This window comes from Egretta garzetta, unplaced genomic scaffold (assembly GCF_000687185.1).
Source record: "Egretta garzetta isolate BGI_Z169 unplaced genomic scaffold, ASM68718v1 scaffold75, whole genome shotgun sequence".
Classification (NCBI taxonomy): Eukaryota; Metazoa; Chordata; class Aves; order Pelecaniformes; family Ardeidae; genus Egretta; species Egretta garzetta.
Genome location: NW_009259589.1, coordinates 1,485,201 through 1,500,928, shown reverse-complemented (window position 1 = coordinate 1,500,928; position 15,728 = coordinate 1,485,201). Strand labels below are relative to the sequence as shown.

General features: G+C 39.7%; 1 protein-coding gene across 1 annotated transcript in view; it reads left to right on the top strand.

The window, feature by feature from the left end:
- PIGK (phosphatidylinositol glycan anchor biosynthesis class K) overlaps nt 1–15,526 on the top strand; it is a 73,989-nt gene extending 58,463 nt beyond the window's left edge. Inside the window, exon 11 of the mRNA XM_035893554.1 lies at nt 14,049–15,526. Coding sequence (XP_035749447.1) covers nt 14,049–14,165 — 117 coding nt within the window. The 3' untranslated portion in view covers nt 14,166–15,526. The remainder of the gene's footprint in view (nt 1–14,048) is intronic.
- The last annotated feature ends 202 nt before the right edge of the window (nt 15,527–15,728 follow it).

Below are 15,728 nucleotides of genomic sequence, written 5' to 3'. Positions count from 1 at the left end.
AGTCCTGTGCGCGTTAACCACAGCAGTGAGCTGAAAATTACTCCTTAAAGAAAAAAAAAAGCCAACTAGCATAGGTAATATCAGCCAAAATTGATAAAGTGTATGTATATTCACTGCAAATTTTTGTTTATATTTCTCATGAGTGGATGAGAGAGAGTGAAAATAATTGTTACTCCGGGAAGTTGAAATGGAAATAAATTGAAGGCTTTTGTGCATATCATGGGAGAGCTCAGTTTGCCCTTGAGAATACTGGTAATATGCGGCATTATATGGGAATGTAGCGTCATCCGGTTCACAATCAGTTTCATACCCACCAGCATATAGAATTGTCAGACATACTATTAAAAAGTATATTAAAAGATATCCTGGCTCTATAGTAGCTATAATTGTTAGAGGTGCCACGTTGGATTTGCAGCTTCTTTAAGAGGTAATTCCTGTAATCGTTTCTTTTTAATAAGCACTGAGACGTAAAATGAAGGAAGAGGTTCAGGAAGTGACTGTAACATGTCAGGCTTTATAGAGCGCTGTAGATCTTTGGGGTTGACTCATCTGAACTTCAAATAACTGCCTTTGAAGGGTTGGTAGTAGCTGTATAAATATGAACTCTAAAAATTATTACATTTCTTTTATTAAAAAAAATGCATTTTTTTCAGCTGAATCAGCCATGTGTTTGATCATCCTGCACGCACAAACCTTTCAATATGCACTGTTGATTTTTCTACGCCTCGTATTTTGGCTTCGGACTTGATTGTGCCACAATCCCCTTGTGTTGTGCTTTACAACCTGCTCACAACTGTGATTTTAAGATTCTGGTTACTCTTTCTCCTGTGCTGTAGCTACGCTCAGAGCTTTACAGAAAGAGACAGGTTCAAAAATGCTTACAGCTTAAAGTAAACTTCATATAGCGTGTTTGGCAAAAAGCAAAGCAAGGTTAACAGAGTCTGATGTGTAGACAAGGCCATAGAGGACCGCTACGTTAATCTCTTCTGACTTTCTGCACAGAGTACGTGGATACTTTATTTATATTCTCCCTTCTTTGTGGCTATATTGAAATTGGGAAGGGTGACCAGAAAAAGGGAGTGAGTATAGGCTGGTAGATGTTTAATCAAAATATTATAATACTGGGGGAATATAAATGAGGAGGACAATTACGGCATGTTAGTACATGTACGTGATTGCAGAAAGCCTGCATGATACTACAGCTGTTGTTGAAGCAGCAATATGTGCGTGTCCCAGGGCTCTCAGTCGCTAACGTCATGTGAATTGTTGCACAGTGCCATAGCTAAAGTATCAATAGCTGTCTCGCTCTGTTTTGGGCAGCCAATATTAGAACTGCTGCTGTCACTGCAAATGTAAGGAAGTTATTTTTCTGTGAGCTCTGTGATTTGAGACTCTCTGCTCTCCTTTGTGGCCATAATAAGCTTGGCTAATGCCAGAGCTTTTTTGCGAAAATGATCTCTCCAGCCATTTTCACTCTCAACATTGTAGTCCTCTATTAAGCATATAATTCACTTTTTTCATCGTTCTTCGCTTCTGCGAGATTTTTTTGTGATACACTGGTCTGTATTCATTTGCATTTGTCATTTATAAGCCTGGATTCTTAGACTTTCTGAGTCTTTTTGGGTTTGTCTGCACTGGGTCCCATTTATTTGCTGTTCCTTCAAATACTGGAAAAGTGAATACTATTTAGGTCACTGTGGTGAGTTGTCTCCAGTGGGGATAACTGAATAGGTTTGCAGGGCATAATAGTATGCAAATAATATACCTCTGCCTCTCTTGGGAATAGACTAAATATATGCACAAGCTTTCTGTGGCCTTAATAGGTTTGTAGGCATCATAATACACTATGCGCTGCTGTAGCACGGTATCTGATGTACAGATATTTCAACTGTGGTTGAGGGCAAAGAAATGTATGAAACAACTCTGTGAATTTAGTATGTGATCCACACACCTTACTGTGTATGGAAGTGTATACCAGCGATAGAGCTGATTTACTTTTGTAGCATTAAGCAGTAGGTTTTAGGAATAGTCACCATTAATAAAACAGAAGATGCTTAGTGTCTTGGGCTTAGAACATGCTAATTCGTTACATTGGTAGAGCGTCTTCATGCACGATGCAAGATGAAACTGAAAATCATACAGTAAAATTATAAGTAAGTTACTCCATTAGACTGTTTTTTGTGTTTGATGTGTCACATGTAAACGTACCTTTATAAAATTTTGCTTCTTTTTTAGTTTATTTTTGTAACACGTTCTAGAGCAATTCAGGAAACAGATGCTGCATTTTAAAGAGCTTCGCTTTAGTGGAGCTTTCTGTGCAAGAGAATGCATTCTTCCTAAAACTTCATTTTACTTAAATTAACTTGTATTTCCACTGAGGATGGCTTATATTAAGCACAAAGGGAGGCTTAGCAGTTTAGACTTCCATCAAATAAACTGCATAACTAAAAAGAGAAGATGCCAAGCCTCACACTCTTGTACTTGAAAGTATTGTGTTCTCTCTCCTGGGAACTTGAGATTAGAGAAATTATAAAGGCTTTGCATAAAAACAGGGAGTTAGAATTAATTTTTGCTTAAGCAGGGAAGTGTCAAAAGCCTATTATGGTAATTTTTCAATTTTGTCTTAACTGTTCACACATTTTAAAATAGTTGTACAATTGAGTGGAGGCATAATTGATGTGTTGTGGTTTCTTTTTTTTTTTTTCCTTGGGCCATCATAAAACATAGTTTAGGTGCACTTAGGCTCTGAAGAAGTAGGTGTGCTAATTAAGTAGATGAAAATTTTCGTATCATAGTGAGAAAATTTGCCTAATGGATTGGGATAGTATTTTAAGAATGGTTCCCCTATTCTTAATTACATCCAAGTACCAAATATCAGTATTACATGAAGACAATTAAACTTCAGAAACCTTAGTGAGAAAGCATAATTCCTGGCAGTAGAACTTCGGGGTTGTAGAGACTATAATCTTCATTATTATTATAGTAAACAGAAGCAGTAAAAGTCTACATAAAAAAAAGTTACTTAATAACTTTATTCATTGACTTAATGTAAATTAAAAGCTGAAAATATCATGGAATGAAGAGCTACTGCTACATTTATTTTGTTAATCTTTATTTAATTAAACAATTATAAATCTTGTCTATATCATAACAGCCTATGAAGTGCTAGGGTAGTAGTTTAAAAATTATGCTCGATCTAAAACAAGTTTTAGGACTTCCCTAATTAAAGGAGAATTCATCTAGCAAAACCTTCTGATGGTAAATTAAATCACTTTTTCTTTTAGTAAATACAGTATTTAGCAGAAGAAATACACTTCTGGAGTTGCTTTAATTTTGGTGATCAGTTTTGCTGTTGCATAGGGGGAGTCTTTGGTGGAACAAGCTTTGCATTTGGAATGAGACTTACGGGCAAATGTGAAAGTAAGCAATACTCCTAAGTGCTCAGTGATTACTAAGACTTCTGGGTTTATATGTACAGAAGGGACCTCTTTCCTACTTTCAGCTAATTTTTCTGCAGAAGCCTCTTTTGGCTATGAAGGAGTTGCCTATAGCTTGGCATCCCCAGATTATGCCCAAATTGTTCAGAATTTTTCTGGCTTTGTCTGCAATAGAAACTGGTGTAAAGACATCTGCAATGTTACAGGGATGAGGTGTATTCGGCTTTATCCCGTTTCTGGATGCTGCTGAATGGCTTCTGCCAAGACCCACTTTCAGTTTCTCTTAACTCATCCCTTAGAGCGGTCTGATTCTTCCTTAGCTCTTCTCTCCCCCAGAGCTGTGGATGAGAGCTACCCAACCACAAGGACAACATGGTCGTGCAGTTTTTGTGAGATGAGGCCTGGGTAGGAGGGTCAGATCCACTCTGGCTGTTAAATCAGCTCTCCAGTTTACAGGTTTGGTGGTTTGTGTTTATGTCTCTGGAATAATAATGCCCGGAATAAGAAAGCCAGGTGCATGCGTGGATGTGTGTGTGGAGTAGAGGGTAAGGAGGGGATGCTGCTACATCTGTAGGCAAAGGGAAAGTATTTCTTAGTCTTTATTCCTTATTTTATGGCTTAATACTGATTGCACTGGGCATAGAAACAATGTTTGTGTGTGTAAGCACACGTGTAATTTGAGTCTAAGACTAAATTTTTGACTTAGTTTGTGTCACCTGTCACTAAATACATGCAGGATCAGGACCTTTCTATATAAAGCAGATTACTTAAGTATGTTGCAGTAGGTTGTCCAAGATGCAAGATTTAATTCCATTTTCTGGTGTCAGTTCAGTGTTCTGTAACGTTTTCGTTTCTCACATAACCTTGTACAGTTTTTATTAATCATTACTTTTTTATTGTTTACACATGAAAGCTTCTTTGACAGACAGTGTTTATTTAAACTGTATTTCAGTGAGTAGTAAAATTAGCAGTAACAGTTTTGCTAGGCTTTTTCTTCTATCTACTATATTTCTTCTGAGCTTATGCAGCATAAAAAGTAGCTGTTACCAATAAGCTCACATTGATAAGGAAAAAATATAAATGTTATTAATCTTAGCTTGACGTATTTTGCAGTGCTGTGATGGCAGATACCTTTCTGAATGCTTTTCCTCAGGTGAAAGCACTGTTAGCTCCAAATATATTCACACGTTTATCCCACTTAAACATGTAAACTTAGTGAGGTGTTATTGGTGATTTTCTTGCGTTCAGTTAATTATATTTTGTTTACCCTTCAATAGTGTGCTGTGAGGAGCACGGCAGCGTAACTCACAAGCTCTTGACAGGACTGATGAACGGCCGGAGATAGAGATATTGGCAGGCTGCTCTCTAGTGCTCTGTCTAGAATTGTTTTCCTAAATAATTCAGAGGGTTGAAATTTGATGAAATCATTTCCATTTGAAGAATGAATGGAAGGGGTAGATGAATGAAGACTCCAGTAATGGAGCAGTCGTGTTCATAGCAGACTGTTGGGCAGACAAGACAGCATCCCGCATCCTCATTCCTGCGCAAATTCTTTGTGTGAGGTTGGGATTCAGCTTTGTGCAAGCGATTACTTCCGTAGCGACTGGCTTTCTCGCTTGGTGCGTGGCACCCTGCCACAGCCAGCTCTCTCCTCCCCCCAAGGCACGAGGCCCCGCGCGTTGGCAGCTCTCTTCTCTGGCTCCCCATTCCTGGAGAAGCCGGCTCCAGCGGTGGGGCTCGGTGGATGAGTGAATGATAGCTCAACAAGACAAGACCGTCTACAAATGCATGGCTGACAAACAGATGATGAGTTGTACTTACAGGGGACTGAGTGACAACAGGAGATCGGTAGGGCAGTAACCTGTGGTTAGTTTAGATGGTAGGCAGGAAAGGTGCAAACAGTTTGCCACTAGGTAAGACCCATCTGTGGTTTTATCTTTTAAAGACTTACCCTTTGGGAAAGATGTTGATACTGTGCATGTTACGTGTGGTGGTCCGGGGTGAATGAGCTGCAGTCATTCATTCTTCCAGAAGGATGCTCTTTGTCGAGCCCCATGTAGCATTTGACTGATGAACCTAGTGTCATGCAAATGTCATGGGAGAGCACTGAATATTTGATACCATAAATCTGCCATTCTTTCTTAATGGCAACTGCCCTCAAAAACTCTTTGCAGAAATGGATCTGCTTTCTGGGACTCCTTGTTCTTTGACGTACCAAGCATAACAGAAATGGCTTTCTGGTGTAGGTGCAATGTGTCCATGTTTTATGATTTGTTTTCAAGGTTGTGTAGCAGCTAGAGTAGCCAAAAATATTAGGCTGGTATTTCAGAATAGTTCCTCTTCCTTTTTTCCTGCTCACATAGAGAGTACGTACAACATCAACTTGGGTGAGAATACTCGTCTGGCATATGAGTGCAAAACTACTGAATACAACAATTGCCTTTAAAAGCTGGGGGGTGGTGGGCAACAAACTGATCTATCACCAGCCATAATACAGTGGTTTCTCATTGAAAACGAAAATGTTTTGCAATAAAAACACAGCCATATTTGATCTTGCTCATATAAATGTGCAGGCACCTTTTGCTCCGGTCCTCCTTCTCCCATTTTTTTCGTGCCTGCCTCTTAAAAGTAATGCTGTTCCGAATTGTGCAAGCTGGAGCTAGAAAATGTGGAGCTCTGCTGCACACATGTGTAATGTAGCACACAGCTCAGGGCAAAGGAGAACTTTTAAAATTATAGCTGTAGAGATTTAAAAAAATGAGCAGTAAAAACTACATGAATAAGAAATATTTATTTGGATCCCAGTTTCTTAAAATGTAGCTGTTGAGATATTTGATTAGATCCTGTGGCATATTGAGTACAAGATCTAATGGTGTCTAACATCTGTTGTTAATACAGCCTGGCACCTGGAAATAAATTAATAGATACTCATGGGATATCCAGGAAAAAAAAGTGTGGTTAGAAGCGTCACTACTACTTTGAAAGGAATAGCATAATAATTTATGAACATCATGATTTCTCCATATAAACAAAACCAACTTCATTTGAATTTGAATGATCAAAATTATACTTCATAATGGAAGTTCTAAGGCATGCAATTAATTATACGAGAGTAAGAAAAAAACTGCCTCAGAGCATGTTGATCTTAAAAGCCTTTGAATGGACTCACCTTGTGGTCCAGAGAGATGCTATGGGAAATCCAAGTTAGATTTCCAAGGAGGAAGCAGGACTGCCATGCTCCTCAGAAGGGCTGGGCTGGGTGAGGCCGGTACTTGGAGGAATCGCCCTGGACCAAACGAGGTGGGAGCCTGTGCACGTGTGCACTGCCTTGTCTGCAGAGCCGAGAGCTTGGGTCTGGCTCTGCTCCCACCGGCAACGTGACATTGTATTTGTATGAACAAGATCTGCGCTGTGGAAGACTTTGAGATAATCTTTTCCCAGGGGGAAGTGAGCAGTGCATGCTGCTTGGAAAAATAGTGCTCTGCAAATAGCTTGGCCCTGTTTACACAATGGTATTTTTGTGAATACCAAATGTCTTTGTCCCTCTGTCAGCCTCTACACACCCTTTTCACCTCCTTTGTTCTTCGCAGCCTCCGTTTCTATCTGCTTAACCCAAAGTTTCAGTAGCAGCAAGTGAGTTGCTTTTATATCTGGTAATTTTTAGAGGTTCTCTCCACTGAGGTCTGCTTCGCTAGTGTGTATTTTTGTCATTTTCTGACCCCCTCCAGTGTAAGGACCTCAAGAAGTTTATCTCTCTGTTTGTGTCATGGCACTGTGCACTGCATGCCTTTGGTCTTATTTTTGCTAATAATCTTTCTCTTGTTTAAACTAATTAAATGCAAACATATTAAAAAAGAATGATGCTTCTCAAAGTAGCGGTAGCCAAGTTTTGAATACCAAGTCTACTTAATTAAGCTGCTCATCTTCTATTTTTGCATGCTTCAGTTGGCATGAAGCTTTGTGTTTGTAAATGTAATTCATATCTTTGCCATGGACTTTAGTGCCCTTTTGTGAAAAATCACGATCGTGGCTTCATACGAGAGGATGAATTTGATTAGACTAGAAAAAACAATTTGCTTAATATACCTTAAATAGATGTGTTTTGTTGGTTTTTTTTTTTTCTAAATACAACTTTATATTGTGACTTTTTTTTGGTCTCCACCCTAAAGCATATGTGAGTTCCATAATGTAGCTGACTGGCAGCGGAGCAGGTAAGAGCTCAGCCCTGGTACGTGCCGGACTGTGGAAGGTGGGTGCGGATGGTTACTGCTGCCAGTGCGGAGCTGTGGTGGGTAGCTTGGTGTGGAGCACATCACACGGTTTTGGGCACCCCCTAGTACAACCCCTCTTGTGTTTGCCAGGCGGGCATCGTTCATCTGAGCGCTGGCTTGTCTGGGGATTAAACTGCACTGGGTCCCAGGTGCTGGGAAAGCTCCCTTTGATTAAAAGAAGCATATTATGAATTGTGTCGCAGGTTGGAAGATTAATGAATAATTGTTAAACCACTAAAAGCACTTTAAAGTGCTATGTAATGCTGAGAGATAACACTGAAAGTAGAGAATAATAAGTAAAAGTTCATGTCTAAAAAAGCCCTTATAGATGACATATTTGAGAAGGAAATGAAAAACTAAAGCTATCATAACGGTATTGTAGTTTATATTACAGTGATTATACAGTTTTCAAAGTAAATACTTAAAATGCAGTTGTTGGCATTGATACGTTAATTTAGTTCAACTGCTGTTCTTTCCCCTATCCTTCGTGAGTCTCTGTTGTTGATGCGTGAACTTTCTTCATTGTTTTATTAGTATTGGAGATACTGGTAGTCATGGCACCGTGGTTAATAGGTACAAACAGGGAGATTAGACAAAAGTGCTTTAAATTGTTTTGCAGATTAACAGGCACCATTTCTGTTGGAGTTCTCTTACGACTTTAATCTTGCTGTGGGCACAAAAGAGGATTAAACTATTACTAGATGGCTGGAGTTACTTTATTCTCCCCACCCCCCTGCGAGGACCCCAAATCCAAACTGTACGTGACAAATTAGAAGCGCGTACTTCCACTGAAAGATTTGAGGATGTACTTTATGCTGTGATTTACTTGTGATACATATAAATTCATTCTGAAATTAAACGTTGTTGTTTGCTTTGTCATAAGAATTGAGAGGATTACCCAGTTTGAAATTTTAAATTGCAAGTAAACCTGAATTGTTATGGAGTGCCTCTAGGAAATATATAAAGTGCTGTTGGCACGGTGCGCTGCATAGCAGAATTTGGCTTTTCCAAGGAGCTTCCTCGTCCTCCGGTTTGAGATCAGTCATTTTTTTTTTCTGAAACAAGAAGCAGGCGTCAGTTTTGGATCTGAAGTTGGCCTTGGATTTCAAAGACCTGTTTTGAAATGTGGATCTTTCTTTTTTCGGATTTCAGTACTGGTCTTTAACACAGACCCTAACATAAAATTCGGTGTCTTGAGAAACAAGAAAGAAAACCTTTAGCATTGTGATGGAAGAAATACAAATGTCCATTTAAATGGAGAATGACCTAGAAGAAAACTTGGAAATTTACACCCCAAAATACATAAAATTCACCCCAATGATTTAAAAACAATGGCGAGCACTGCACAGAGAAGCAGCAAGCGTGCTTCGCTTCCCTGCCAGTGCTTGCTGGCCCCCAAAACTAGCAGAGGGGGAGAACGCCACGGAGGGGCGTGCACAGGATTTCCCCCCGCCGTTGTAGCTGCTGCTGTCTGCCAGGAAGCCTTAGGATCCTGGGTGATATTTTATATACCGCGTGTGCTGCAATAAATAGGCCAAACCTGGGTCTAGGGCACTCTGCGCTGAAACTCCAGAGAGAATCAAGCGGGGATTAATTTGAAATACGATAGCTGCCACTTTAATGGACTCGTTGGAACACAGCACTTCTAATGTTTTATTTTTGTGCCGTTACATACGGATGTTTTGTACTCGTGGTACAAACACACGCCATCTGCCTCAGGTTGGGGAGAGCATCCCCCATAGCAAGGATGATGCGCACGTTCATTTTTAAGGTTTTGCCCGCTGTCTTAAAGCTCTGTTTGGAATAAGATGCTGGAGGAGACTGAAGAATTTGCGTATCCCTTTTCCATTTGGGAATTACTACATTCCTGACGATAATACTGTGTGCGCTGCTTTCTCTGCTGCCACCGTCCCAGTGTGGATTCTGAGTTTAACCCAAAGCTTTCTGTACCAATATTTTTGTCCTTGTTGAGGACGCTAATGCAAAGGAAGTTCTGTTGGAAGAGGACTGTAGGGTTCGATTATAATGATGTTTAACACAGTGTTTTCCACGTGAAATGTTAATACATGATGTTCTAAATCTTATTTCTGTTCTGATGTAACGTTTTAAAATTATAAACCATTCTTAACCTAATTACCGCTTTAGCTTTAATACTCTTTTATTATTTTTTGCATAAAACTCATTTTAATTGGAGTAACAAGTATTGCACGTTTTATGAAACACCTTCATTGAAAGGCTTGGATACTTTCCATTTGGGTCCCTACAGACCCATCCAGTTTGAAAATACACTGTTCTAGCCTCTCCTTAATTACAGTACTTGGAGCAACTCTCTGTTAACTGTTTTTAAATTCCACCGGATAATGAGTCTACCAGAACTAGAGAGCGTACAACAGAAAACTGTTCACAGGAGGAAGCTTGCTGTTGCTTAGCTACCTATCTTTTAAATTTGGAATCTAGCCCTTAAGCCGCTAAATGTATTTGTTCATGGCACATTGTACCATTTTATATGTGCGTTTCACCTGTGTGCTACCGCCATTATCGTAGGGATAAGGAGGGCCTTTATAAAGGGGCCGTGTTGTGGCGTAGATCACACAACCTACAGACGTCCGTTCCATAAGCGGTACTTGGAACGCCGAGTTCTCAGGTGGGTGCTACGGCGGTGAAATTCAGAGTAACTTGAGCCAAAAGAGCTACTGCCTCCGCTCCTCCAGACCAGTCCCAAATACCAGGGAGTTATGCATAATTTGTAAGTACTGCAGCCAATCTGTAGTCTTAATAGTACGCATTCTCACATCAGTCTAGGCATAATAAAGATACATAATTAATTGCAAATTAAAATACTGCAACACTTAACATTTTTTTTTTTGTCCATTTAGCATTTTCTCGCAAGTGAGAAAATGCCTGACTTTCAAAAATTGCCCGACTTTCATAGAAATCTGCTGGAATAAGACCCTGAACTAGGCAATGTTCATAGGATACATACTGGGATGTTTTCTTCAGGAATCTGGGAAAAACTTTATATTCGGTAACGCTTTCTGATAAGTCCTAGAATTGATATAAAGGGACACTTTATCTAGGGATTGCTTATGGCCACAGAACTGGTATAAGCGTAGAAAGACATTCTGTCTTTTCTAAACCTTTTTCCAGTGTGTGGATCTAGAAAGGAAACTTTTTATCATTTGCTGTCAAAGTGATTCTGCCTTACTTTAATGGTTTTTCCCATTAGGAGAGATCTCTGTGACCCTTCCCCAACCTGCCTGCGCAAAATAGTCAAAGCAGCTTCTGCAGCGATACGTTGAGGCTCACGTATGTTTATAGAAGGGCATCCCGCTTTGGCCTCGTGACTTCATTGCGCCAGACTGCTGACGTAGCTGTGGCAGCTCGGAGTGACGCCGCGCTTCCTTGCTGAGACAGGGCCCCCGGCAGTGCTCGTGGTGGTGACGCAGCTCTGCCACGGGGACAAGGAGTGTCGGGTCCGCTGTTAGAGCGGTGCCGGCTGACAGCTCTCTGCCGGCCTGTCTTACCAGTACCATTCGCTGGCGTCATTTATGGGAGCAGCGACTCCATCTTGCGTGCGGATGGGTTCGATTCACAGCTGCAAACCCCAGATTCTTGTAAAGGAACTTCAGTGCTGTTTGCTGCTTAAGTGATGGGCCCAGCCGGACAAAGATTTGTTACTGCAGCTTTTTCTGTATTATGTTTGCTATGATTTTAGAAGGATGAACTTGCCAGTTCAAAAGCTAATTATGTTGTTAATTCAGTGACGAACTTTCTTGGGAATCTATGGTCAAGTTAATTTAAAGAAAATGACATATTTCAGCTCTTACAGGTATACTTTGTGGATTCAAACATGAATATCTGTAATCCTGGTTTTGGTATTCATAAGGTTTTGATGTCTGTATGCCCCTAGTGGAAAATACTGGCATATTTCAATATAATTTTGTGCTCAATTAACCTCACTATTGACTTACAAATGTACAATAGAGTTGCATCTCTTTGCCCTTTTATTGAGGTTTAATATTTATGTGTAGATTTCACTTTCTGGGTCTGTAAATCTTTCTCATTCAGATCATTTAAGATTACTAAGTATGTAGCTCTTGTATAGCCTCATACATATTTTTTTGTTGTGCCTTCATGTTTTTCGTCCTTCACATTTTAACATTGCATCCCATGGCTTTAAACTGACTGTGTGTGCGTCCTTGATTGCCCAGCACAGAGCCACTGCTGCACTGGCCTCCGCTTGCAGAATTTCACAGAGGCTTCAGTACATGGCATGGTAAAATGTAAAACCATACTCATAGATCACCTTATAAATATTTATTCATATAAATTCTTTAAAGAAATTAAATTACGTGTTCTATACAAAATAGGGGAGAGAGGCTTTTAGTGTCGCTGACTGCAAATTGAAGTCATTTGTCTAGAAGGGTCAGGTGCCACTTTGTGGTAAGGAATTTGTCTGAGATCCAAGAAAGGAAAGATTGATAGTACAAAGAGATTGATGAAACGGGCACTGCAATATGCATACGAAGTTACGGGTTAATTAGGAGGATTTAAACAAGAAAGTTCCTTTGTGTGGAGGAGTGTCGTGTGCTGTTACTTTCAGAAGCGAGGTGTGCTGGCAGCCTTTTTGAACACGCAGGGTTGATTTTCTGAGATGTTTATATGGAGACGTGGGGCTGCGAGTCTCGGCAGGGCGGCAGATTACCAGCAGCACGTACGCTGCAGCTGATGGGTGCTGCTTAGGAAATGGAGCGGTTTGCATACATAGACACCGTCTCTGCTCGTGTCTTTGGTTTTGTTGTTGATGTAAATTCTAGCGCTGGTTCTGTGATTCCTGCATCGGCGTAAAATCATTAATATTTCAGAGTGCCAAGTTCTTCGGGTGTCTCAGGTGACGTGGCTGTTTGTTATACTTTTTAATTACAAGCATGGTACTTAGAGAAAAATCCTAAAGCTAAAATTATGTAGCTTAAAAAATGGGAGCCTCGACAAACATTGTTTTCTAGTTGATAGGAAAGCTGTTTTGAAAGAACAGACGCTGCAAACTGTTCCTTATTGCATTAAAGTTCACCAGCCACCTGGTACGTTTAGTGGAGAACGACAGGCATCCGTATGCAGATTCACGCAGAAATCGAAACAGTTCCGTCTTTTGTAAGAGTTTTTCACATGGCAGAAAGAGAATTTTAAAATGTACTTAAATGCAACAAAACCAAAATGCTCTCTGTGCCCCTTGTGTCTTGTTCTATACAAGGACAAAATAGTGCAAATCTTTCAGCCAGGCAGGAATAAAAAGCTCAGCAAGCACCTCAGTATTTATTATTGTAATAGTAAATCATCTCTGTCTGCCTAGATCTGTAAAATATACCTGCTGGGGGCAAGAGTAGGCACAGGCACGAGGGGCTGAGTTACACCTCTAAATACTGTCATTCTGATATTTTTGCTACAATATTTTCTTAACTAAAATTTTGCGTTCGTATAGCTTCACCTTACCTTTAGCCTCAGAGACAGATCTTGGGGCATGTAGCTGCTCTCATCTTCTCCAATCCATTTCTCACTGAATATGGAGTGTCTGAAATTTTTTTAAACATGAGGAGGAAGAGGACAGACAAGTTTTATCTTGTCTTACTGCTAAGTGTGAGATAGGAAAGGCCTTAACAAATTGCAGTGTATTGCTTTTTACTGAAGACAGAAAAAATTGTTGAAGGGACAGGTATTTGAATTGCAGAATATATATCTACATTAAGCAAAGGCAGTTAGACTCAATGAGACCCCTGGGAAATGTGATTGACATTAAAACCAATCCTATTTTGTTTTATGATATTCCTGTAAGAATGAATCGTAGCTTCCTGTGTGGTTAGATATCTGTTTATTCACATAATTCTGAGTACAAAAGGAGCTGGAGAAAACATTCTAGGTAGTGGAAAAACAACACCGTCTCTTCTCTTTCACGTTTTCACTTGTCGGAGGTGTTTTTCATACTCGCAGCATTTTTCTATCGTACGAGACCAGATATGAGAAATTCTGTCCAAACAAATGAGTTTGAACATGTCCCACAGCACTTGATGTGCACCATCAAAGTGGCGTCTCAGGCGCTGTCCTAGTGGCCTTTTTGTGTTTTTTAACCTCCCTGCTTGAGCGGCCCCTCACCTTTCCACTTTTCCACCTTTCTACCACATCAAGAAGAAAGGTGCTTCTACTTTATGAAGAAATAGAGCTTATTGGTATTTTTCTCTACTGCAAGGATTTTTTTTTTCCACTTGATAAACGCAGTGCCTGTTTAATGTGAAAACTACGTATGAACTCTTTGTTTTTCTCTTTTTGTTTTTTCTCTTTCTTTCAGAAACCAAAACAAAAGGACTGGCATCCTCCTGGAGGATTTATTTTAGGGCTCTGGGCACTGATCATCATGGTTTTCTTCAAAACATATGGAATCAAGCACATGAAACACATCTTCTGAATTCAAAGGTGCAAGCTGATTGCGTTGACTGTTTCTTTGGATCCATCGGTGCCATCCGAGCGCTCTGTATGTCTGTTATGGTTGCAGTGAAAAACAGTGTTGAGACCTTGCTTCTAAAGGTTCTTTTGATGTCATCTCTTCTGCCCCTTTTTCTGAAAAAGAGACTAACAAATGGTTTTAATGTTAGACTTTTTTTGGTCTTGTTTTAAAATATTTTAATGCTTTTCTAAGCAATTTTGTTTTCTGCTTAAACTTAAAAAGAGGGAGGACCTAAACACAGAAACTGAATGTCTGAGGTTGATTGTGAATTGTAAATGGGCAAATTCTTTCCCTCATTCTTCAAAGTAAATCTTAGAAGTAGTCAACCTATCACTAAAGAACTAGACATTGTGCAGAACGTTATTTAAGATGTCATTTTATCAATAAAAACTTAAGCCACTTTGCAGACTTTGGCATGACGTATTGAAAGCTTTCTTCACAAAAATACCCTAGAATATATTGATTTTTTTTTTCTTATTCTTTTTTTCTTACCTATTAAATACAACCCTTAGATCAGTCCTTTCATCTTGGGCAGTTTTGAGTCTAGGATTCTATGAGTTGGTGAAACAAAAAAAAATGACCTCACTGAATCTACTTAAAAAAATGCCAAAAAAAGTGAAACTACAACTCTACCATGTCCATGGGGAACCCTTTACAGCTGGTGTGTTTTCACTCCATACAACATGGAGGTGGGTGCTTTCAGGATTTTCAGTGCACTGGATTTTTGCACAGAAGAAAATTGACTGGCATCAGGATGAAAAATGTTATAAATTGTACTATTGTATTCTGTAGTTTCTGAGCCCTTGGAAAATGAGCTTTATCACCTAGGATTTGTAAATTCTGTTTTGGCATATTGATTTGTTCTTTTGGACGTTTACTGATGAATGTATGCCAAAAGGGCTTTGTCTGTAAAATATGCTGATACTAGTGAAGAGAAGAGCAAATTTGTGCGTGTATAGAAACAAGTCTGTCAGCAAGGGGAAGCTTTTGCAGCATGCTTTTGGAACCTGTTCTCTAGCTTAATAATAATAAAGCTTACATGACGCATACATGGTGTAAATGCTAGATACGTATCTCTAAAAGTTATTAGGAATTATTTGTAATCTCACATAATACCAGAGCCAATATATTTTTCTCAGAATATGGTATTGAGCGTTTCCATATTGGAAATATGGAACGGAACATACCAATTCAAGTGCTTAAACATCTTTGCTCCCCTTTTTTCTTCTCTTTCAGATTGATTGTGGCATCATAGCCTCGGGTTAGGGGTAGCAAACTTGTCAGAGCACCCTGTGCATACGCTGGCCAGGAGGGCTACAGAGAAAGCAGCCATTGAGCCTTCCAGCTGTTTCTTGAGGGCTGATGCCAGAGAACAATAAAACCAGCAGTGTGGTACATCTCTCAAGTATTAAAAACTTACTTTTTTTTCTCCATACATCTTCTAGGCTTGGAGAGGATAAAAGCAGAAAATGATCCGTTATCAGGAGGGAAACGCTTGCCTGCTACACCTCTACCTCACTGTAA